This window comes from Brachyhypopomus gauderio, unplaced genomic scaffold, assembly GCF_052324685.1.
Source record: "Brachyhypopomus gauderio isolate BG-103 unplaced genomic scaffold, BGAUD_0.2 sc86, whole genome shotgun sequence".
Taxonomy (NCBI): domain Eukaryota; kingdom Metazoa; phylum Chordata; class Actinopteri; order Gymnotiformes; family Hypopomidae; genus Brachyhypopomus; species Brachyhypopomus gauderio.
In genome coordinates, this window is record NW_027506907.1 from 187,790 (window position 1) to 213,731 (window position 25,942).

At 45.9% G+C, this 25,942-nt stretch overlaps 2 protein-coding genes across 2 annotated transcripts; both read right to left on the reverse strand.

Moving 5' to 3' along the window:
• Positions 1-383: 383 nt before the first annotated feature.
• On the reverse strand, positions 384-15,211 carry pcca (propionyl-CoA carboxylase subunit alpha). Its single transcript, XM_076991793.1, has 15 exons — positions 15,106-15,211; positions 13,932-14,009; positions 12,950-12,997; positions 12,609-12,677; positions 10,690-10,803; positions 10,453-10,506; positions 6,967-7,098; positions 5,511-5,547; positions 4,889-4,967; positions 3,911-4,013; positions 3,608-3,702; positions 3,111-3,261; positions 2,587-2,730; positions 1,439-1,650; positions 384-441 (listed from the first exon to the last, which is right to left on the reverse strand). Exons 1-15 carry the CDS (start codon positions 15,157-15,159, stop codon positions 384-386), a joined length of 1,428 nt encoding a protein of 475 aa, XP_076847908.1. The 5' UTR covers positions 15,160-15,211.
• A 1,136-nt stretch (positions 15,212-16,347) lies between these two features.
• zic2b (zic family member 2 (odd-paired homolog, Drosophila) b) lies at positions 16,348-19,133 on the reverse strand. Its single transcript, XM_076991865.1, has 3 exons — positions 17,993-19,133; positions 17,243-17,406; positions 16,348-17,121 (listed from the first exon to the last, which is right to left on the reverse strand). The coding sequence occupies exons 1-3, from the start codon at positions 18,855-18,857 to the stop codon at positions 16,945-16,947; spliced, it is 1,206 nt and encodes a 401-aa protein (XP_076847980.1). The 5' UTR covers positions 18,858-19,133; the 3' UTR covers positions 16,348-16,944.
• Positions 19,134-25,942: the final 6,809 nt, after the last annotated feature.

A 25,942-nucleotide genomic window follows, 5' to 3' on the forward strand; every position in this document is an offset into this window, starting at 1 on the left:
GACCAAATTCAAAAGCACGTATTAAAACTCACCAGTGGTCACATTCGAGGAGGCTCGTGTAGCAGAGAACGCACACCTCCATACTGTTAACGTCATCATCATCATCATCTCTTCCTCACTTGTACTGACTACACAAAAAGACAGTAATACAACTGATAGCCGTCCTGGTAGTTCAGTGGTAATCACATATAGAAGTGCAGTCTCGACCCAACACGGTTCTGTTTCACAGTGCAGTCTCGACCCAACACGGTTCTGTTTCACAGTGCAGCTTCACACCACACGTTCACGGCTCTCCGTGTGCGGACACGGCGCACGTCTTTCTGCCTCTATTCTCGCCCAATGACAACGACAACAAACACGGGCGTGTGGAACAATAGCGCCGTTCAAAGGACGAAGGAACGTTCAGAGGAGGCGGACCACGCTTTGGCCACCAACGCTCTCCTGCAGGACATGAAGGTCAGAAGATGGGGGTAAATATCCGCAGAGAGGCTCGTTTCCTGGACCAGATGAAACACCATCAGAATAGATCACCATTCAGCTACAAGGGGCTTTACTGCAAACATGTTTGTCCTTGTGAGAGGTGTCTGTTCTGATCACTGATACACACACACACACACGCATGCACACACACGCACACACACGCATGCACACATACACAAATACTTTAATAGTGGGAAACATTAGTGTTTATTTGTTGTTTTATGAGTATAAATACACACACTCGTGCATGCACGGACGTGCACGTACACACACACACACACACACACACACACACACACACACACACACACACACACACAGGTAGGGTGGCCCCAGCTCTGGTATCAATTACGTGTTTACTCTAGTGGCAGGAAAGCTGTAAAGAGGCCGGCCCCCCCACAGGGCATTATACAGCTTCAAAGAACATGTGTGAGGGAGCATCCTGACCAAACATAGCAGCTCAGGACACACACACACACACACACACACACACACACACACACACACACACACTTCAAAAGCTGAAGCGGCAGTATGATACCATAATGATCAATTGTAAGCATGTGTAAGAATGTGGAGTACTGCTTCCTTTAATCTCCACTCCAGTTCTTATGTCAGAGGTCCAAGATGCTACTACATCCACTTTTCTGTCCCTCTGTGCGTGTCTTTCTCCATGTCTCTATCTCTGCACGTGTCTCACTACGTGTGTGCCTCTCTGTGCATGTGTCTCTCTCTCCCTTTCGGTGTCTCTCAATGCGTGTCTCTCTTTCAGCCTTCACTAAATGTCATTCTCAGCCCATCAGCCCTCTCTGCAATACTGAGATCACAGAAGGTTGTGATATGCAAATGAGGCCTCTAACAAAACACACACACCCCCCCCCCCCCCCCCCACTGTGACAGTCTCAGCGATTCCAGATGGGTGATTGATAGGAGATACACTGAACACACACACACACACCCTTCAATCACTGCTAACCATCTCACATATAATTTTATTTTTATTCTTTTAAATATTCCAGGCATAGTGTAACACAATGTCATGGCAGTATGATATTTCTGCCCGTGCCACATTGCCGTGGCGACAGCTGGACTCACCCCAGGCAGCTGCAGGGGCTCCTGGTACTGGGAGAGACGTCCGATGGAGGGAAGACCAAAGGACTTGTACGGGTCCTGAGACAACACAGCAGAGAGGAGTCAACGGAGAGAAACAAGGCAACAGAGAGATGAGACAGCAGTGAGAAAGAGAGAGAATGTGAGATATCGTTGTGGTTATCGTTACTGTTATTATCGTTAACACCATTATTGTTGATGTTACGCTAATCTTTACCACTACTATTATTAGTTATTATTATGGTTACTTTAATACTAGTATTATTATAAATATCAGTTATGGAAGTAGTGGTGGGTATTGTAATGGTAATGACAGTAATTTTTTACTTTTTTTTATTTTACTTTACTGTGTTATTTTATTATATTTTAACATTATTGTGTATCCTATGCTTTGGCAATACAAATGTACATATTTGTCATGCCAATAAAGAACCATTGAATTGAATTAAGTAGAAAGAGAGAGGGGGGGGGGGTCAAACAGGAGATAAGTTCTTTCCCACTGTATGAATGAGGAGGTGAAGTTCTAATCTCACTATAACCTCACCTTAATCCTAATCTCATCCTAACCACAATCTCCAACCATCACATCAAACAATCTTTGTGCTGAAATTCTTGCACTGCCATTTTACTTTGTTTTGCTATTTCACAAATGAGTTTTGTCGCTGTTCCGAACCCCACTCAGGTCGTGTGAGTCCTGACATCACTGTATCTGTGCTCAGGGCACAGCTCTGTTTACCTGATGGAACTGGATGAAAAAAAACCCAAGAGGGCCTCAAGTGTGAACACAGTGTTTGGGCTTTAAATCCCCATCAGACCACAGAATGGCAGTGTTAACACACACTAAAAGCCTTGCTCACTGTCCGACACAGGGAGTTTGACAGATGACTACTGCCTCTTACACCATCGTTTCAAGTGCCCGTGATGCTTTTTCAAACCCAACGCCCACAGACGGGACACGGTTACAGGCTACAGGATGTTTGCGTGTTGGTTGTTTACCTCAGCATACACCCTGCACTCGATAGCCCAGCCATTAATGGGGATGTCTTCCTGTTTGTGCTGGAGCTTGTAACCCTTAGCAACACGAATCATCTGTTGTACTAGGTCCAGACCAGTGATGCACTCTGTGATGGGGTGTTCCACCTGGAAAAGCACACACACACACACACACACACACGCAGACACACACATATGCAGGAGTCAGAAAGCAAAACCTGAACCTCAAACTGTTCTCACACACACGCGCACACACACACACACACACACACACACACACACACACACACACACACACACACACACTCCACCTGGGAGGCCTGCATTAATGAATGCCACAGCTTCTGTGATGTGATGTGAAGCCCCCCCCCCCCCCCACAGCAGCGGCCTCTCCCACAAACACACTGAGTAATGAGGGAGATTCACACTGTGTGTGATTATGCACAGTGTTCTGGTTTAAGCGATACACTTATTTCATTAATCCAGCTGTTATGAGAACACACACACACACACACACGTGCGCGCACCTGCAGGCGTGTGTTCATCTCCAGGAAGTAGAAGTTCTTCTTGGAGTCGACCAGGAACTCCACGGTCCCTGCTGACGAGTACTGAACGGCTTTAGCAAGAGACACAGCCTGATCCCCCATCGCCCGCCGAGTGCCAGGGTCTAGAAACGTACTGCACACACACACACACACACACACACACACACACACACACACACACACACACACACACACACACACACACACACACACACACACACACACACACACACAAAAAACAGTGACACGCCGCTACAAACATCTAAAACACGCATCTGAAAACATGACATACTGACTGGTCCTCACATCATGGTTGCATGTCATTTGGTTGTATGCCGTCCTCTCACATTCTGGGCTGTACTGCTACAGTAACACACCAATCAAAATGCTTTTCCACACACACACACATACACATACACACGCACACAGACACACACACGCACACGCTCGCGCACACACTCACGCACACACACACACACCTGGGTGCCTCCTCCACTACTTTCTGGTTTCGTCTCTGGATGGAGCACTCCCTCTCGTTCAGCCAGAGAGCATTTCCATGCTTATCTGCCAACACCTACACACACACACACACACACACACACACACACACACACACACACACACAGAACCACATCATTAACATAACATGGTCTCCCTGGACCTCAGCCTAGCGTAGTCCTCCATGCAGGTCAAACCTCTCCACTCTAACCTGGTATCCCTCCCACTTAGCAGAGCTTAAGGCCCGACACCATCACCCACCCCCACCCGCTCTCCACCCTCACCTGGATCTCGATGTGTCGGGGGTTATCGATGTACTTCTCGATGAGGAGCCGATCGTCTCCAAAACTGGAGGCGGCCTCCTGGGAGGAGAAGCGAAACCCTTCCCTGCAGAAGAGAGTCTGGAATCACCACCAGAGGTCAGCAGGTCACCACCACAAAGCTGTGGACCTTTGTAAGTTACTCCAACGGCCAATGGCCATAGTTATTTAATAATTTCGATGCAGAGTTTTGTTCTAGCAAGTTATAGTAATTATCAAATCCCAGGGAGACAACTCTGCACCCTTATTGGCCAAGCCCCTCAGGTGACTTGTTCTGATTGGGCGACTGCAGCTGTGCTGTTGAGGTAAATAAGAGGAACGACGGTTTGGTCTTATCAGCTGCTGATCTCTTTAATCTGACCGCGTGCTCACACACTCACACTCTGTATCTACTGGGCCTGGCACGTGGGCTGAATCCAATTACAACTCAAAACCATGGCATGAGATCACCCTGGTGATAACGGTGGCTACAGAGATAACCTTCACTGTGCGTTTGATCAGACACAGAGAGCGAGAGAAACTCTGAACTAGAGCAGTAAGGGGGGGGGGGGGGGGACACCTAAAGCCTGTGTGAAAATGGCTTATGTAATGAAGTCACACCTCCTCAATAAGTAAATACTGGTCACAGGCCTTCATTAGAGCAACCAAAGTCAAAAACACAACACCAGACGCAGTTTAAAAGGTTCAGTCATTCTAATCATAGCTCTCTCTCTCACACACACACACACACACACACACACACACACCCACACACACACACACACACACAACTCATACAGGATCTATTCCACCTACCCTTTCTATATTTAACTCCAAGCAAATGATGTAGGAACCAATATTGATTGACAGCTATTTTTAAAAAGCAGTATGAAAGGAGCATTACTTTTTTCCAGTGCTACTGTACGTCACTTGTGTCTCACACAGGTCTCAGCAATGTCTCACCTGGTCTCCTCATCACTCCAGGCTATCCTCATGCCTTTGCCCCCACCACCAGCCGACGCCTTGATCATAACTGGGTAACCTGGGAGACAGACGGAGCCGGACTCACCACCACACCACCACAGAGGTCTCAACGGAATGCTAGCAGGCTAACAGCTAGCAGGCTAACAGCTAGCAGGTTAACAGCTAGCAGGCTAACAGCTAGCAGGCTAACAGCTAGCAGGCTAACATGTTAAGGTTAATAGACACCAGGCAACTGTAGTTTGTATAGCAGTAACAGAGTTCCAAGCCTCCGTAGTGACAGTTTCTGACACACACAAACCCAAGCGCACCCAGGGACCGTATGCATTTGAAGGTTTGTTAGTGAGAAGGTGCATTTGAAGGTTTGTTAGTGAGAAGGTGCATTTGAAGGTTTGTTAGCCACTGTGATGTTTCTGGTGCCGTGTTGTGGTCCCCGACGTGGCGGGGCCGCTCCGTTTAACGTGAGTTTCCCTCACAGCTTCTTCTCGCGTTATTCACAGGTGCTCTGGAGCGGAGCGAACACTCCACTGCCCTCCGGCACTGGGGCTAGAGAAGGAGGTGTTGTAGAAACACCTCTCAAACAAATGGCTGCACTGGTCCGTACCGATCTCACGCGCAATCTTCACCGCCTCCTCAGCATCCTACAGAACAAAACAACCAAAACACAACAAATGGGGTCAACGTGGCTCCTGTTGAGGACGCCCACAGCAGCGGCGCTATCTGTGATTGGAGCGTATGAAAATGTTGCAGCAAATTAGATGTCTTCCTGTGATAATGATTCAGTAATTAAAAATTAATTGAAAGAGTTACTGCAATCAGTTGAGTGAAGGTGATGGCACTGCAGTGCACCATCACAACCAGCAGAGGGCAGCGTACTGCGTACTGTATTATGTGAGATCCTCTGTGGCCCTTTTTAATTTTACAGCATCATTTCCACTTGCAGACTTGAATTGTTTCAAAATAAAGTCACCAATACAACAGAAACAAAAATGCATTATTAACAAACACCGAGAGGCACATGACACCAACTCGTTCCATGTTACAACGACCAGGAGACGAGGAGAACCACTCCAGGCCATAGTAAACAGCACCGTGACCCGGATCTATTAAACCCAAACCCCCCCCCACAACCCAAACAGCTCCGTCTAATCAGTGTGAGGTGAGAAAGCCGACAGCAGGGCTAAGTCCCGGGCTAAACGAGTGGTGTTTTAGCGAGTGTGTGCGAGTGCGATAGCGATCAGGGGGGTGGTGCGCGGGGTCGTTAGCACACTCTCTCATATGCTAATGGCTAGCCCCACGCGCTGCTTTTGTCTGCCGTGGCCCGAGAGCCCCAGCTCGTCTTTATAGAGCCAATAAGGCCAGGAAGTGTCAAAACAAGCAGTGCGCCAGGCCGTTAGGACGCATTTACGTGGAGAGAGGAGGTGGGGGAGGAGGTGGGGGGAGACACACGGACAAAGACGAGCAGAGAGGGAAAGTCCAGGAAAAAGAAACAGACTTTAGGAGTTTGGCTAACTGGTTCAAAGTTGGTCCTCCATCCTTGTTGATCTAGTCTTACTACTCTAGTCTTGTGGGTCTAGTCTTAATCCTATAGTCCTTGCTGCAAGTCCTAACCAAAACCAGTTTTGATCAGTTATAAACAAGTGTGACACTGCACCAGAGAGCATGAGTGAAGAATCTGTGAGGTGAAGAAGGACCAAGACGAACTGAAGGCTGAACGTGAGACCGTCATGGAGAGACCAGACCCAGCATGGCCACAGAGAGAGACCGCAGAGGACTGGACTGGTCTGGTCTGGACTGGTCTGGTCTGGTCTGGTCAGGGAGTTGTGAGGGACGTGTGTAGTGGGCCGGCTGGAGCTGCACATCGTCATGGCAACGTCAGAGTGACTGTAGGGATTCTGTAGTCACAGTGGGAGTTGTGTATGTTCTCCAGTACAACACCTTAAACTCCTGATCTGAGTGGGAAGCCCACACTAACACACTCTTGACCACGGCTGCTGTGTGGGGTTTTTTTTTGTTTATTAATTTGTTTAGTTGGTCAGCTGCCCAGAAGCGGCCCTCACCTTGACGACACCATCAAAGCCGGGAATAGTGTTGACCTTGGCTGCTTTGGCGAGGAGTTTGCTCTCTATCTTATCCCCCATAGCCTGGATAGCATGTGTGTCAGGACCGATGAAGGTGACCCCCTCAGCTGCCTGAAAAAAAAAAGAAAATCAAGTAAATCAAGTTTCCTCAAACTATTACCAAAAGTTTAGCGTTTTGGAAATCTAACCAAACTTCAAACCCCTTTGTGCTAGCAGAGGAACGGGAGTCTTCCTACCGGGTCTCCATGACAAACTAAACCCCCCTCACAAATGGACAGTGAACTTTGAACTTTGTAGTGTGCTGCAAAAGAAGAGTGAGCAGCCATAACGTGAGGCGTGAGGCTGACGGCGTGGCCCACGTGAGGACGTGAGGACGTGAGGACGGGCCACCCACGTCCCCTTCCTCCGCTACGCCGGGGAGGCGAGAGAGTCTAACATCCTGGCTAATATACTACAGACAGAGCGCCCGAGGCCTGCATGAGTGAGGAGTCTGTAATTAGGAGAGAGATCTGACCCCACGACTCCTGCAAAACAATACAATTAGTGTCAGGCTCACGAGAAGAAAAGGAGCAGAGAGGTAATGAAATAAATGTGAGAGAGAGAGGGGGGAGGAAGAGAAAAAGAGGGGGAGAGAGGGGGAGAGAGAGAGAAAAATGCCAGTGTGAAATAAACATGCCACAGTTCTTCTGGGGAAATTATGACTTCATATTATATTGTTACTTGTTTTTTTTCCTGGCCTCTTTATTCTGATTTGAACAGTAAAACTATCAAACCTGAAGTGCAGTTTCACAGCAGGGTGTGAACAGGACTCCAGCCCTTTAATGTCCTTCAATGACATACCTTAACTTTATAGGACAGGAGAAGAGCAAAACGATACACTGAAGTCAACTGAAACATCACCGTGTGTGCCTGTAATTCAGCCGTTATTACAGATGTGAGTTCGCCAGTGTGTCTCCGTGGTTACAGTCCACAGCGCTGACTAAAAGCTCTCTGTGTCTTTCTCTGTGGGATCTGACTAATGAAATCCAATAAAAAACACCTTTGACTATTCAACTGTCACTCACACACTCCCTCCCCCTTCTGCTCATTTTCACACTTCCAGTGTGTGTGTGTGTGTGTGTGTGTGTGTGTGTGTGTGTGTGTGTGTGTGTGTGTGTGTGTGTGTCTGGCTGTTTTAGAGATGAAGAAGGCACTGTCCGCATCTAAATACCAACAAAGCTAAAACCAAGCTAGTGTTTATATGCTGTTGATGTGTGTGTGTGTGTGTGTGTGTGTGTGTATGAACTCTACCTAAACACATATTCTTAACCTCCATTGCCCCAAACTTTTCAAAAACGTAAGAGTTATGCGCAATGTCACAATGGGAAATTAAATGACCACTTTGTTGAGCGCGCGCACACACACACACACACACACACACACACACACACACACACACACTTTCCATCTCCCCCAAACCCAAAATCCCACTTCAAGTCAATCTCCTCTGGCCTTTTCAGAAGCAGTGCCCCTTTAGCATGGTAAAGGGGCCATAGAGGTAATGGCAGCCCCTGCTCAGGCCCGGGGCCAGTCGTTTGCACTGCATAAAAGTGTACTAACAGTCAGGCAGAGGGGGCTCCATTCACAGAGAAAGGGGCTCAAACACCTCACATTCATATGTGTGTGTGCGCATGTAAGGGGCTGGGGGGGGGGGGGGGTTACCATTCAACTGCTAATGTAATGACATCTTCATTTCCACACACAGAAGGCGGAGGATGGCCCACTCATCTGTGTGTGTGTGTGTGTGTGTAAGTGTGTGTAAGTGTGTTGGGTGCTTGTCTAAATGAGAAAATGAGGATTTGAGTAAAGTAAGGTGGGGGAAGTGTGTGTGTGTGTGTGTGTGTGTGTGTGTGTGTGTGTGGGAGGGCGGATTATTTGCCCAAAAGCAGACCTTGAGTAGCTACAAGCAGATTAAGGTTCCGGCTTCCATAGTACAGATCAAGTGCTTGGGTCATCTAGTAATAACTCAAACACTAACGGAGATGTTCACCAAAGCTGCAGGAGCTTGAGGAACAACAACATGGAGACTCCACTAATGGAGCACATGGAGCTGCTAACGGAGCAGACAGAACCACCATCACTGCATGGGCTATCGGTGTGAGGCCACGGTCGCTGTGGCAACATTAGCCTGCGCCTGCGCCTGTGTGTGTGTGTGTGTGTAAGACGGAGTATCTCCCTCCCGTTTTGCTCCGTCACTACGACGTCACGGCACCTCCCTAGCTGCATCTCACGCGCACTGGCACACGCAGGTGTGCACGGCGCCCCAGAACACGTGTGTGTATCTGCAGGAACCCTGGAGTGTTAATGCACACGATGAGGGGGCTAGAAGAACCGGCGTCTGATGGATGACAGCTCGGTAGGGTAACGGATCAGAGAAAGATGGAGGGAGGAAGAGGAAGAGAGAAGGAAGGTACGATACTGAGGGGGGGTGGAGGAGGGAGAGAGGAGTGTTGTACTCATCTCCTTTGTCACATTCTATCAGGTCCCTCCATCGCTCTGTGTGTGTGTGTGTGTGTGTGGGGGGGGGGGGGGAGTCTCCAGCACTGATCCACACTGTGACCATATTTACATTATGACAGGAGCCGTCAGCAACCCTGCAGCTCTGGACCCAACTCATGTCCAGCACCAGAGGACAGAGACATCAGGTTGGCACGAGCTTGATGCAGTTGCCATGACAATGCAGCCGGCCCCCACCCAGATGAATCCCCCCCACAGTTCCTCTGGCCTGGCTGTCTCATCGCTCAGATTCAGATCAAAAGCCTCTGGACCAACCGCACGGGAGAAAGAGGAATGTTGAAATTAAATCCTTACAGCTTGAATTAGCATGACAGAGTATAAGAATGTTGTGCATTTGTTATTATACTACAGCAAAGGGGTTTTAGAACTGTAATAATTATACGATTACAAATATAATAATTATAAGAAAATATGTCAACAATATCTCAGATATACAGGTGATGGTGTGAAAGGTACTATGGAGAAGAGGAGGTGGTGGTGTGTGGTGGAGTTAGTGTGGTGAGGAGGGTGGTGGTCTGTGGTGAGGAGGGTGGTGGTGTGTGGTGATCTGTGGTGAGGAGGGTGGTGGTCTGTGGTGAGGAGGTGGTGATTGTAGAGACTGTTTGGCCTCTGTGTCTTTATTTGACCTGCAAATAATCTTCTCACCTTAGAGCTCACACCATTAATTAAATTACTACAGGGGGGTATCGAGCTGTTAATTACAAAAACACACTGTGTGTGTGTGTGTGTGTGTGTGTGTTCGCATGTGCGCGTGTGTGTGTTGCAAGATCAGCCCCCAATGGGGGGTCAACCTCTTGCCAACTGTAAAAAGTCATTTGAATATTCAACTCCCAACCCCTCTCTCACATTCTTTCACTCTTTTCCTTTCGGTTCCTCCATTTTCCTCCCTGTACCAGAGAGAGTACTCACCAGCCTCCTGGCAAACTCTTTATTCTCCGAGAGGAACCCGTACCCAGGATGCACCTGGAGAGACAGGGAAGGAAACTCAACCTTTGAACAGGGCTACGTCACCAGGTACTGGCACACACACACACACACACACACACACACACACACACACACCCACACACCCACACACCCACACACCCACACACACACACACACACACACACACACACACACACACAGCCAAGGACATGCACTTACAGCCTGTGCTCCTGTCTGTCGGATGGCTTCCATGATGGCGTCCATGTTAAGGTAACTCTTACTGGTGGGGGCGGGGCCTACACACACAGCCTCGTCTGCCATCTTTACATGAACCTGAGAGAACACACACACTATTTGAAATACTTTCAGTTTAATACGTATAGTACACTAGAAGTATCTTACTATACTTCCACGAGATTATACCAGTCCACTAACAACACGGTACCATACAAAACAGACACAGGTATGAGTGTTACCCCCTCCTGGTTAATGAAGCAACATCACTCAGGGACCATATTCAACTGACAACCACGTAGGGGGCGGAGTCCCAACACCAACCAGCTGCTTCCTTCCACACCTGCTTCATTAACACTCACGTGAGGACAGAGACGAGCAACGTGACACACCACTCACGCACCAGCCAGCGTCCTGCTGGTCAGATCTAGAGCAGCTGAGCGTGCAAGCCCAGTAGTTCTCCGATTGGCCGGGTCCCTCGCACAGCAGTTCTGTAATTGGTTGGGTCCCTCACACAGCAGTTCTATGAAAGTCCAGGTCCCTTGCACAGCAGTTCTGTGATTGGCCCGTCCCACACACACAGCACTTTGGTTGTACAGCTGAAATGTCAATCTTAACCTTTTTCATGGTCTCTGAAAGTCTATTACTATGAATCCAAGCCTTAAACGGTTTTTGGTGGCTACAGCCATCACTCCTCCAACAGCCCTGCAGCCAAAGCCCCTCCCACCACAGACCTCCAGGCATCCAGGAAGGCTGAGGTTTGTACAGGGCGTTTAAACGGGCCGTACCCGATCTGGCCACGCCCTTCCCACCGGAGCTCCACCCCCTCACAGCATGTTTACGGAACTCAAATTGATTTCTTCTGCCGCCTGGCAGCGTGGGAAGGGAGCGTGGGAAGGGTAAGCTGCGACACCTTGGAGGTCACCCCTGAGGCATCATGGGAAAGCCTCAGAGACACTCGGTCCTCCAGGCATGAGGAAGCCAGCGTTTCCCTGTGGAACTATTCGCTACGGCCCACGGGCACGCTGCGGTTCTGTGCAGCGGGGCGGGGCTGGGAGAAGCAACGCCCCCGTGAGAGGGAGGCGGGCCGAGAATCCAACAGTCCAGCCTGGTGCAGCTCGTGACTTACAAGACCATCGCCCTTCACACTGGGCCCACGACCAAGACCAAAACATCGCCCTTCACACTGGGCCCACGACCAAGACCTTCACACTGGGCCCAGGCCCAAGACCAAAACCATCGCCCTTCACACTGGGCCCAAGACCAAGACCTTCACACTGGGCCCAAGACGAAGACCTTTCAGAACTCAAACGAGAAACCCCATGGTAATCATCTACTTTCTCTGATCAGATGTGCTGCGAGAACACAGCACAAAGTAGAACTCTTCCACTTGGTGTCGTGTAATATTTTTAGTATTCAGTAAGACTTCTGATAAACTCAACACCCCCACCCCCCCAAAACAGGCACCCTCCTCAAAAAGACCAGCCCTGCAAATACAGGCAAGCCAAACCCCTCTTGTATGCATATGAGAAGCCCCCCTACTGTTCTGTTTGACAGGGATCTTTATTTAGGAGCTCCTTAGAGACATCCAATCAAATGCACATCTTCTCCACATCCCCCATCACAAACCACACCCCCACCACCCCCCAGTTTAGACTCCAGCAGCAGGAGGTCTTGGCCTAGCGTCAAAGAGCTTCTCCTCACCTCCTCCATACATATGGAACAGTGGGGTGACTGACAGCCATCACTCACGGGGGTGGAGAACTCCACACCTCCACCCCCCCCACACCTCCACCCCCCACTCTCTGTTCAAGGAAGGTGAGCTCAGGCGTTTTCTACACAAGCAGCTCGAAGCTTCTGAACATCCAAAATGGTCAGAGACGCTGACGGTGGGACACACTCACCGCACTCGAGTCCACGTCGCTGTGCACCGCAACCGTCCGGATTCCCATTTTCTTGCAGGTCTTAATCACCTAATCACGCAAAAAGTCCAAGACAAGATTTAGGAGATGCTACTGAACCCGTGTGATTTAGGAGATGCAACCAAGACTCAATTCCCTGATTAACATTCACTCGTACACTTTTAACAAGTTGCTTTGACCAGATAAAAACATTATGAACACTTTATCTGACATGTAGAGACACACCTAGAACTGAGGGAACCCCACAGCAGGACATGCTCCTGATGAAACACACACACACACACACACACACACACACACACACACACACACACACCACTTACCCTGCAGGCGATCTCTCCTCTGTTTGCGATGAGGATCTTCTCAAAGGTCTGAAGGAAGAGATACAGAACCGAGAGTATTTAACATCAGATTGGCCCAGTTGGTTAATGTCTGTGTGTGAACACGTTCTCTTCTCTGCACTGTACACCACCTCATCCAGCTACACAATTGATATTTGAATGTCTGCCATGCTAAATGCAACACATGATGGAAAATCTCAGATGAGCGTCTGACAGGTCATCCGTCACTGCTGACGCCAGTGCCAGTCTAGACCCAACAGAAAGGATCTGGGTCAACACCACAGCCACGCACAGCTACCACCACAAGAACAAAGCGTGTGGGACACTCATTCAGGAGCCTATCAGAACAGTTACCTACGACCCAGAACAGAGCGCATGGTTCAGACCCACGACCCAGAGCAGAGCGCATGGTTCAGACCCACGACCCAGAGCAGAGCGCATGGTTCAGACCCACGACCCAGAGCAGAGCGCATGGTTCAGACACAACTGTCCATCCCTCACGTGCAACACACACAAATGTTTTACTGCAGAACAAATTTTGCCCCACCCACAATGAATGTTCTCTGAACCACCCTTATTTCCAATCTCTTCCCCTTACACACACACACACACACACACACACACACACACACACACACACACACACACACACACACACACACACACACACACAGAGCCCTGGGCACTGTTTGTTTGAAGGAGGCAGATCAAAGCAGTCAGGATGCTGGTATGTTGTTTGCATTAGAGATTGAGCAGCTGATGATTTTTTTCTTCAAAAAGAAAGTGTTAGAGAGAGAGAGAGAGAGAGCAAAGACACTAAGAAAAAAAAGAAATTTAAAACATGAAATAAGCCACCAAAGGCATAAAACATCATTTTCAATTTTACAAAGGACAGGCCAGAGACTGATCCCAGGTCAGCAGTGTGAGGTAGGCCCATGGCGAGCCCTGATTGGCTAAGCCTTACCTTCTCATTGCAGTCATAAGCGCTGGAGTACTGAGCATGGCAGCGGAGGAGCCAACACCTGGGATGGAGAGTAGCACGCTACACCAGAGACACAGACAAGTTATTAATACTCGTAGAGTACCAGAGACACAGACAAGTTATTAATACTCGTAGAGTACCAGAGACACAGACAAGTTATTAATACTCGTAGAGTACCAGAGACACAGACAAGTTATTAATACTCGTAGAGTACCAGAGACACAGACAAGTTATTAATACTCGTAGAGTACCAGAGGCACAGACCAGTTATTAATACTCGTAGAGTACCAGAGGCACAGACCAGTTATTAATACTCGTAGAGTACCAGAGGCACCACTATAATAATAATAATTATTATTATTATTATTATACACAATAATAAAGAATAAAATATAATATAATAAATAAAAGTACATATAATATTAATATTACAGTATAACAATAATAATTATTATAAGAATGTGTAATTTAAAAAATCGGGAATTAGCCCAAACACATTAATACCCAACAAACTGGCGCCATTATGTCACAACTGTTACAATAAACCTAAATATATTTGACTAAAAACGCATTTAAACAGGCCGGTGTGTGTGTGCAGTCTCTTATTATTATTGATGTATTTAATGTTCCTCGTTTTATCACCGTTACTAATAAAGTGTCCAAAGGGTGTAAATGTATCACAGCGCGTTCCCGTTGCCATGTTCTGACACGCCAGCGGGTGTTTGGACAGCGAGGACGTGTGCGGATCTGTGAACCTGGATCTGAGTTTAGAGCCCTGAATCCCTCCAGCCCGTCCGGAACCAACGCAGAACTGCTCCTAACATCAGTGACATTGAGAGAGGAGCCCTGATCCCTTACCTACACGCAGCGGCTGCGTTTAACCTCTCCTACATGCGCGGGGTCTACAATATGTGCACGTTTAACTGATACCTCGACCCAGATCACAAGTGTGAAGTGTGTCCACTGGACCTGTAGTTACACACACCTGCACACACACACAGGACACACAGCTGCCTAACTCGTTAGCTTAACGCTTCCGTTTGCAAAACGAAGACTTGTAGCTTATAATATGTTGGTCGGGACTTTGACAGAACGTTGTAATAATCAAACTACTACTCCGTGTATATATACACAAGGTCCAGGGTCAGAGTCTCACCTTTGCTGCGTGCAGCACTCTTTGAAAGGTTGGAGTGAGTGTGTAAGCCGCCATGACACCCGGTGCTGCTGCTGCCGTCTGCGGCGCGCGGAGATGACGCAGGTGACTGGGGGCGTGTCCCTCCTCCTATGATCTTTATTATGGTACTGGCGCTAAAACCTCCACTAGATCCCCACTAGATCCTCACTAGTTCACCACTAGTTCCTAACTAGATCCCCACTAGTTCACTGCATATTTTGTACCGTTTTTCTTGGAGCCATCTCCACCGTTGGTAAAGCGGTTAGGCGAGGTTATCAAGCTCTGTTCAGGTAAGAAGAGGGCTGGACCAGTAAGAGGGCTGAAAAAGCAGAGATTCTGATGAAACAGGAATTATTTGTATTTGTATTGTACTTTGTATTCAAAGTCACATAAGACTTCCACTAAGTTCATGAAAAAAAATAACACAAACAGCCGTAACCGCCCTACAGTCTGACCTGACATTTCGGGATCACTTCAGAAGAACTGAAAAGTATTCGCCTGTATCACAAAATTAGATCACAGTAAAAACGATATATATACAGAGCCGGAGTGGCTAATCATATCAATCTCTAGTTTGGGCCGACTGGGAGGGAAAATTTATTTTGGGCCGGCTGAAAAAGGGGTCCACTCCGGCCCTGTATATATATATATATATATATATATATATATATATATATATATATATATATATATATATATATATATATATTATAGTTTCTGCATCAAGGTATCAAGGATGGAGTACACAGTACTCGCGTGCTATGTAGGCCTGAGACAAGACACCTAAAAAAGCTTATTTAAATAGCAAATAGTTATTTAAATAGTTCATCATATAGCTTTCATTTGTTTTATAATAGGACTCGTTTCACGCATATGTCTGCATTACAACACAATGCTTTTTGTCATTTCTTGGCAAGTTATTGATCAATTAAGGAATTATCATTATATATATATATATATATATATACAGACACACACACACACATATATATATATATATATGATAATTCCTTGATTGATCAATAACTTGATATTATATATATATATATATATATATATATATATATATATATATATATATATATATATATATATATATATATAGGCCTATATACAATAGCTATCAATTCCACGTCCGTTGCGACGATATAGCTGTTTGTCTTTGATTAGAAATTCCACAAACGACTAATATTATTTTCGAAATATGTAATTTATTTCTTAATAAGATTTTATTTAATTTTTTACATAGGTTATCACACATTTATATTTTAAAACCGAAAAACGTTTTTAACAAAACAAATAGGCCTGAGGGTGACATCACTGTACACATTTTTGTCATGAAAAGGTTTCATAAATATTTTGCATCGTTTTCAATACACCATTTGTTGATTTCTAAAAAATACTACCGCTAGTATATGTAGGCTATATCTTCAAATGTTTTGTCATAAAACTAAACTACTGGATACAAAAAATATTATTACAACATAAAAATACATTCACGTTTTTCACTTCACGTTTCACTTTGGCACTTTGAGGTGACAGTCAGGAGACAGGGCTTATTCAGGATCCCTTAATACTCCGATCATTCGTTGAGTTACATTAATACACAGGCAGACAACAGATATACATCCTTCAGACAACAGAAAAAGCAACATTTCTTCATATGAGGAAAAACAGCATCCACTGGTTATTATACCCAGCAGATAACAGCCTCTATTTAGGTGTTAACAGTGCAATACTGGCTTTAAAAATGTAAAAACATAAAAACATTTTGTATATACAATTTTTTGTGGCTCTCCCCAAGAGCTGGCAGCGTTAGTATTAAACGTACCACTCGCTAAAATTGGACGTTATGCTACTGTGTCCGTTATTTAGGACCACGGAGTCGGGCGACAAGGTGCTTTGGGACTCGGAACACGGTGACACCAAGCTGGACGACTCGTAACCGGAGCTTCCCGCGGGGGAGGACTCGATCACCGGGCTCTGCTCGTCGTGGACCTGGAGAATGAAAACCAGCGGTTTAATAGTTATAATAAAATTAGGATCATATAGACATTTGGTTATGCGCATAACGCGCACACGCACAACAAACCATGAGCACAGACGGAATGACAGGTACCTTCATATGTTTTCGTAGGGAGCTGGGATGAGTGTATGACTTATCGCACAGTTTGCACAGATACGGTTTGTCCGACGTGTGAACGTGCATGTGTTTCTTCCGGTCACTGCTGTTGGCAAAGCGTCGGTCGCAGCCTTCGAATTCACATAGGAACGGTTTCTCTCCTGAATAAAAAAGAGGCAATATTTCTTGTTTAAATGAGAAAGGGCTTAAATTATCGTTTAAAATCAAATTTATTTCCTTGTATGCCGCTTTAGAAACCCTCCCTTGTGCCAGAACACGGTGTTAACTTTTATTCCTTACAATGGAATAAAATTGCACAGTTACACGACCACAAAACGCCGCGTCTTCTCTGCGCACCACTACGCCAGTTTTACGCACGTCATTCATCCTCAATAAAAGCGCAATTCACACGTAGTCTACACAGAGCTGGCAGCTTTAGTCCTACTGTAGTCTACACACACGATTTCATTGTATAACCATCGGGAAATCGAATATTATCACGTTTTCCAGCACTTGCTGGTGATCAAAGGCACAGAGGTTCGCAGATCATTATGTGCGCTAATTAGAACTCCACTTTTGCATACGTGGAGCAAATTGTGCAAACTGTAGTGACCCAACAAATGAGTAGTTAAATTAGTACTTTATACACAAAAAAATCATACATTCTATACTGTACGGCACGGTTTGGGGGAAGTGAAATATTCATATTTAAACAATTAAAAAACATTGAATTCTGCATGGAATTACCAGTGTGTGTTCTCTTGTGAATTTTCAAGTTCTCCGACCGCGCGAAAACCTTTACACACCCAGGGAAGGGGCAGGCGAAGGGCTTCTCCCCCGTGTGCACGCGGATGTGATTGACCAGTTTGTATTTGGCCTTGAAAGGCTTGTTCTCCCGCGGACACTCCTCCCAAAAGCAGACGTGGTTGCATTGCTCCGGGCCTCCCACGTGCTCCACGGAGACGTGGGCGACCAGTTCGTGCATGGTGCCGAAAGTTTTGCTGCAGCCCTTCTTGCGATCGCCGTGCTGCTCCGGCTCGATCCACTTACAAATGAGCTCCTGCTTGATGCACTGCTGTCGCATGTAGCGGAAGAACGCACCCGAGTGGTGCGTTGCCATATTCACGCTCACGTTCAGGCCATACTGGCCGTACGGGTCGCCCCGGGGAGTGGACACCTGGTGGTACTGATCCGCCCGTCCGAACACTTCGCCGGGTAGTCCGAGTCGCCCGTTCAGCGCGTTTGGAGAGCCGTGGTGCGACGCGTGCTGATCGTGGAAACCGGGGAATAGTAGGTGCCCCTGGCCCTCCGGATGCGGGTGATGGAGAGCTCCGGCGGCTGAGCTGAAGATCGGGTGTTGCCCGCCGCTCGGGGTCGCGTCCCCGAAGCCCCGGCTGCGCAAGAGGAAGTCCCGCGTGGAGCTGAAGGTGGAGTTGGCGTAGGACGCGGCGTGCGCCACGGCGTGCGCACCCAGTGCCGCGGCGGCGTAGCCGGGCGCCTGCGAGGGGAAGGCGGACTCCATGAACGTCCCGTCTCGGTCCTGCGACTCGCTTGCGGGATGATGCCGAGCAAAACCTAAACTCGAGAGTTGGTGGCTGGCGTCCAACAACATCACTGTGTTCGATTATCTAAACGGGGGTGTGCGCACGCAAACGACTTCTGCGTAAAGAGAAAAACGATCAAAAGAAAGGTCTCGTTGCCGGCATATCTTCGCGGTTAAGCAGAAAACTATCATGCCACGTTTTAAACGTCTAACTTCTTTTTTTTATCAAAGCATCTTCGCGTGGCTTTAGAATTAGAAATATCTCTGCGTGTCTTTCCAGGTTTGTGGAAGCCTTCACACAGAACTGTAACAAACACAAGTTGAGCAGGTCTTAACTACTCTCAGTTGTCCGTAGATGTCTGTTACTTTTCGGATTGTTCTTCGTTTATCTCTGGGGTCTCCTCGGTTCTCCACGCCCCCTTCACAACTGGAGTCCTCCTATTCATCCACAGCCATTTCATTGGTTGATACTGTCCCCTAATCTATTACTATCGTCCAATCAAATAATAGTTCGCTGTGACTAATCCTTGGTCAGCTTTTGCTCAACATATAGGCTATAGTAGTTTTTAGTAATATTTTAAGGCAGATAAATATTTTAGCCGATCGAAGTTCAGCTAATATAGAATTACCTGACTTGTGTCAGTATAGAATTACCAGACTTGTGTGTGTGTGTGTGTGTGTGCGCGTGTGTGTGCGCGTGTGTGTGTGTGTGTGTGTGTGTGTGTGTGTGTGTGTGTGTGTAGGCATGCGTATTCGCATCTGCGTGTGCTCAACTTGTTTACCTGCTATTCGTACGTGGACTAGAAAATGCGTACAAAAGGGCAACCCGGAGACTTAAAGAATCAATCTACTACCAGGGAGGCGCGTGATGAATCTCCCACTTAGAACAAACACTAAACTACTCATTTTTGCCTTGCAAACTTTGTAGACAACAACAGAGGATGACTCGCGGCACCGTGTTACTGTCCATCTGTGTTTTCAATTATATACATTTAATGTAACATTTCTTTTATGTAAAAGGGCGGGGTCGCAGACAGCGTGACACGACTGAAGAGATACCGCTAACGCTGGTGACGGTGACCTTGAGAGACGCGCTCACACCCCCAAGAACCTAAACCAGAGATAGGAGCTGATCCAGAGATATGAGCTCAACGTGATAGGAGCGAATTTAAATAGTTTCATTGATAATGCGCAACTACCTCTTTTTTATCTGAAATAATTACAATGAACGTAAGAAGTAAAATAAATAAATAAATAAATAGATAATAACATGAAAGGCTATAGGCTATATCACGCGCGCACACACACACACACACACACACACACACATATACACAAACGTGTGTGTATAGGCTATATATATATATATATTTGTGTGTGTGTGTGTGTGTGTGTGTGTTTGTGTTGATAATACAGCATATTGCCTTTCATATTGTGGGGTAGCTATAGTTTTTGTACGAAAGTGGACATAACATTGCACTATGCCTATATCAGGCGTATTTGTACTCGTAATCGTACAAATCGTATTTATGTAGCGATTTATTCGTGTAATAAAACTATACAGTTTTACGTGGTCTACTAAGTCGAATAGCTGTTTTATTTCTTAGGTTTAATTTTAACGAGATCGTTAAAACACGGACAATTCAACATATGCACTGCACATCTACATTGTTTTTTCCATGGTTAAAACGGGGGGAAAGTTTTACCATGGTCAGACGTCGACTAAAAATCTAATTTATGACTGTTCTAAATGCGTGTGGGGTGCATGAATGAACACATTTTATGAAAACTGCGCTTATTAAGCGAAGCTGATGCACGATACAACACTTTCCCGTCTAGCTACACGCCGCCTTGGCTTAACCGTTTGTAAACAAAAATCTCCCTTCTTCTGCCGTCGGAAACTTCTAACCGAAAACCAACAGTTTTGTCCGACCTATTTGGACAAGGACTCACCGCTCCCATGACAAGTGATGAATTGAAAGGAAGGAGGAAGACACGGGTGTGCTCGCGCACTGACTCGCGCTTTGAAGTCCGCCGTATTCTCGGGATGCTTCTGGGTTGCCCTGGCGACGGCGCTGAGTTGGCAACAGCGCCATTGTGGGCGAGTTGTCCCGCTACAAAAAGCGCGCTCCGAAATGACCCAACCTGTGGGCAGATCTTCACGCAGTCAAACCCCGAGTTGGCAGCATACTTAGACTCGGAGACGCCACTTGCAATGCGAGTAAAATCAACAATGTCACTTGGGTTAAAATGCAATCCGTGTCCCCTCACTTTTTGGACAGACGACACCCCTTTTTACAACACTGACGCAGACAAAACGACATGAGAACCTATGACAGTGTAAACAACGAAGAATGAAATTGCGCTTATACATAAAAAAATAACTTTCGCACAGGAATCCAATTAATAATGTAAATATTTGCCGATGAATCTAGTTCTTTTTGCAAGTATTTTCTTTTAAAGTAACATCTGGTAGGCCATTTAGCGGACTCACAACTAGAGCCTGTGTGAAAAGCTGCATGTTAATTGCACCAGATTCATCACCAGAAGCGCGTATAAGAGATTTGTGAAGGAATCACGTGGTCCTCACAACTGACCTGTAACTGAGTTTCATCAACCGTTCATTAAAGCAATTACCGCAATCACATCATAGGATCGTTCTCATCTTGCCCAGGAACGCCATTAACCTTCAGACATGGGTTGTCATTACAAGGATTTGTAATTTTAAGAGCTTGAACAGTTTATTTTTTATAGCATTCTATTTTGGGTTACTCAAGCTATTTTAACTCGAAATGAGAATTGATTTCGCGCTACCTTAAAAGGGCATAATATCAACGTTTATTTAGGCTATCGGCTATTTCACACTTTTTTACAATTTTTTTTTTCAAGAATATGATCATTTTCCGTTGCTTTTAAATGAAAATGTCATGTAAAATTAAAATATCAGTGTAAGAAACAAGGCTTTTGATACATAGGCTACATCTATACGAATAAATAGCACAAAAAATTGATAACATATAGGGACACATTTGTTCGTTCACCACACGAGTTTTAAGAACGTCCGCTGCTTTCCGCTTTCACGTTACTGAAAGAAATTATACATAATCTAAACTGAGAATGTTCGTTAAACACAAGAATTTCCAAGATAGAAAATTTCGCTTCTTTTCTTTCTAGGCTATAAGCAGGCCTAATTTACAACTTTTAATATTTTGCTGGACAGTTATCAAATGTATTTCAAATTGAAAACATAATTGACGGTTGTCTGTTAATCTGTGTTTTTGGTTTGGATAAAGTTTTTGGTTTTGCATAACGTACCGCGCGAGCGTCTGGTATTGATGCTGGTTTGATATGCTGGTTTGACGCAATGAACCATTACTACACACACGCGCGCGCGCACACTCACATGGATACACACCGCGAAACTATCGACATGATAGTGAGGAATATATGCATAATTACATGGCTGTCACACAATATATTTTTTCTTTATGACAGAATTCTAGCATCTACACGCAGTGGAAAAAATGGCAAAAGATCAATAGGCTAAGATCAGAGATTGCTGTTGCAGTTTTCAAGATTCAAGATTTAAAGTTTTGTCATTTGCACAGTAGGAAACAGGTGTCCAACTACAATGAAATTCTTGTAAATGAAGGGAAAGAAGGAAAAATACAATATGCAAGAATAATAGATTAAATAAATATAGAGGAAAAGTAATATTAAATCTCCAATTAAATTGACAGCAGTATGTACAAATATTACAGTGATGAATAATGGGGATGTTATGTACAGGCAGGACATAAAAAAATAGTGCAATTGTGAGCATCGGTGCAGTACAGTAAGCATGTGCTGTAGTGAGGTCACAATGTAGCGCTGTAGTGAGGTCACAATGTAGCGCTGTAGTAAGGTCACAATGTAGTGCTGTAGTGAGGTCACAATGTAGAGCTGTAGTGAGGTCACAATGTAGAGCTGTAGTGAGGTCGCAACGTAGCGCTGTAGTGAGGTCACAATGTAGAGCTGTAGTGAGGTCGCAACGTAGCGCTGTAGTGAAGTCACAATGTAGTGCTGTAGTGAGGTCACAATGTAGTGCTGTAGTGAGGTCACAATGTAGCGCTGTAGTGTGGTCACAATGTAGTGTTATAGTGACATCACAATGTAGCGCTGTAGTGAGGTTGCAATGGCAATGTAACCACAGGTTAGAACACCTTATTTCAGTGATAGATTCAGGAGTCTGATGGCATTGGGGAAGAAAGAGTTCTGTAGTGCTTTTGCAATTCATACCTCTGTACCTCCGGCCCGAGGGCAGAAGTGTCACCAGTCTGTGCTGGGGGGGGGATGGGGGGGGGGGTCTTTTACAATGGAGTCAGGCTCTCTTGTGGACTCTGCAGTGGTAGATGCTCTGCAGAGAGGGAAGTGGAGTTCTGATGATCTTCTCATCTTCTCAGCAGTATTCACCACTCTCTGCAGGCGTTTACCGTCCATCACAGTCATGCTGCCGTACCACACGGTGATGTAGTTGATCAGGAGGCTCTCAACGATGCAGCTGTAGAAGTTTCTGAGCATTTTGGGAGACATCCCAATCTTTCTCAGTCTCCTTAGGAAGTTCAGCCGCTGTTCAGCCTGTTTGACCAGCTGCGTGGTGTTTAATGTTCATGAAAAGTTTTGGAGTCACATACCTCTGTTGTCTGTCTGAAACATGAAATACTTAATGACTAATGTTGTAATTATTTTTTACTATTTTTTTAGTTTCATTATTTCATTAATATTTTTATATATTAAAAATGTTAATTATATATATTTATATATATATACATATATATTTTTTTATATTAAGATTTTAGAAATCTTCCTAGAAAAGTATTTTTGCAAGGCTGGCAAGAGTAACGTTATGTAACTTTTTCCCAACATTTTTCAATTAAATGATTTAGGCAATTTCTTTTTTACATATATAATTTGTAATTATTAGCAGGTGCATGGTGATGTTTTGTGCAGCTTGTATTACATAACGTGTATAAAAACGAGGAAAATTTTCCTGACATCTGTATGTGTTTTTTTGCCATTTCATTATCGTATTTAAAACTCTCTCTATTTCTCTCTTCTCTGGCATTCGTGGTAGAGGACCATTTTGGAAATTCCCATGTTCCATCATCTGGTAGCTCTCAAAAGTGTTCCTTCTCTCTGTGTGCCTCTCTCCCTGTGTCTCTCTGTGTGTCTCTCTGTGTGTCTCTCTCCTTGTGTCTCTCTGTGTGTCTCTCTCCCTGTGTCTCTCTGTGTGTCTCTCTGTGTGTCTCTCTCCTTGTGTCTCTCTGTGTGTCTCTCTCCCTGTGTCTCTCTGTGTGTCTCTCTCCCTGTGTCTCTGTGTGTCTCTCTGTGTGTCTCTCTCCCTGTGTCTCTCTGTGTGTCTCTCTCCCTGTGTCTCTCCCTGTGTCTCTCCCTGTGTCTCTCTCCCTGTGTCTCTCTGTGTGTCTCTCTCCCTGTGTCTCTCTGTGTGTCTCTCTCCCTGTGTCTCTCCCTGTGTCTCTCCCTGTGTCTCTCTCCCTGTGTCTCTCCCTGTGTCTCTCTCCCTGTGTCTCTCTGTGTGTCTCTCTCCCTGTGTCTCTCTGTGTGTCTCTCTCCCTGTGTCTCTCTGTGTGTCTCTCTCCCTGTGTCTCTCTGTGTGTCTCTCTCCTTGTGTCTCTCTGTGTGTCTCTCTCCCTGTGTCTCTCTGTGTGTCTCTCTCCCTGTGTCTCTCTCCCCGTGTCTCTCTGTGTGTCTCTCTCTTGCTTTCGCTTTAGTACATGACTGGTGGAAATAGAAGGTAACTGAAAGGGAAGAGGTCAGAGTGATGCTGTGCTAAATGTTCACTCTAGACCACCACTCAGCATGAGAGAGACACACATAACAAGAAGCTCTACCAGCATCTATATATCTCCCATCACTGCACAGATTCAGTTCAGTTTGCTCTTCCCTGACTCTCTCCCTCTCTGTCTCCCACTTTCTCTTTCTGTCGCTCTCCCTTTCTCCCCTTTACTAGTTCTCTCCCTTTCTCTCTCTCGATCTCTCCCTCTCTCTATATATAAAGAAATCACAAACAGAGAGAGAAGGAGAGAGGGATACAGAGAGGAGAGGTACAGAGGACTGTACTGGGTTCACTTCAGTCCTGCAGCAGTTCAGTCTGCTCCCACCAGCGCTTCACTCTCTCTCTCACACACAGTGGGGTGACACCAGTGATTCACTCTCTCTCTCACACACAGTGGGGTGACACCAGTGATTCACTCTCTCTCTCACACACAGTGGGGTGACACCAGCACTTCACTCTCTCTCTCACACACAGTGGGGTGACAACAGTACTTCACTCTCTCTCACACACAGTGGGGTGCATCTCCACCCCGTGCATTGATTCTGAAGTGGTGCATCGTTGTAATCTTTAACACTTGTATATAATAAATAGTGGCATATATAATCTTTAACACACCACATACATGAATTATTGCAGTTCAGTGACAATAACGATGAGAGAAAGAGAGACAGACAGACAGAAAAAAGAGAGTTTTAAAGGGGGGGGTGTGGGGCAAGATTTTTCTGGTTAGCTGAAGAGATCATTTCTCCATAGGGGGTGAGGGAGGGGGTAGAAAGGGGGAGATGGGGGGGGGGTAACGGGTGGGGGCACAGCAGGGATGGGGCAGAAATTGGGGAAATTATTTCAGTTCAGCATGGAAGAGAGGAACAGGCCAAGCGATGGTAATGTCAGGCGCTGTAATTTCAGCCACCACTGCTCCTTTGAGCTTTTATTGAAGAGTGAGTGATGCATTCTGGGTTTTGGGATGGCAGTGACTTGGTGAAAGTTTGATTATTTTATAAAGGACTATAAAGACTGTTAACAATATGTTGTTCTTTTTACCTGGAACATATTAACTCATTTCGATATGATGCCATAATAAACATTTTTAAACATGGTCATATGTTTAACATATACACATTGCTAAAAGACGAAATGTTTAATGCATGAATGTGTCAGTTGTCATTAACGGGATATATCTGTGCTCTGACTCACTTATGTGACTTAATGAATTGGGGGGCAAATTCTCATTATGTCCAAATGATTCACAGCTAAACCTCGGGGCCCCTGCACCAAGCCCAGTGTGACGGGAAACGGGGAGGGAGGGGCGGGCCAAGGG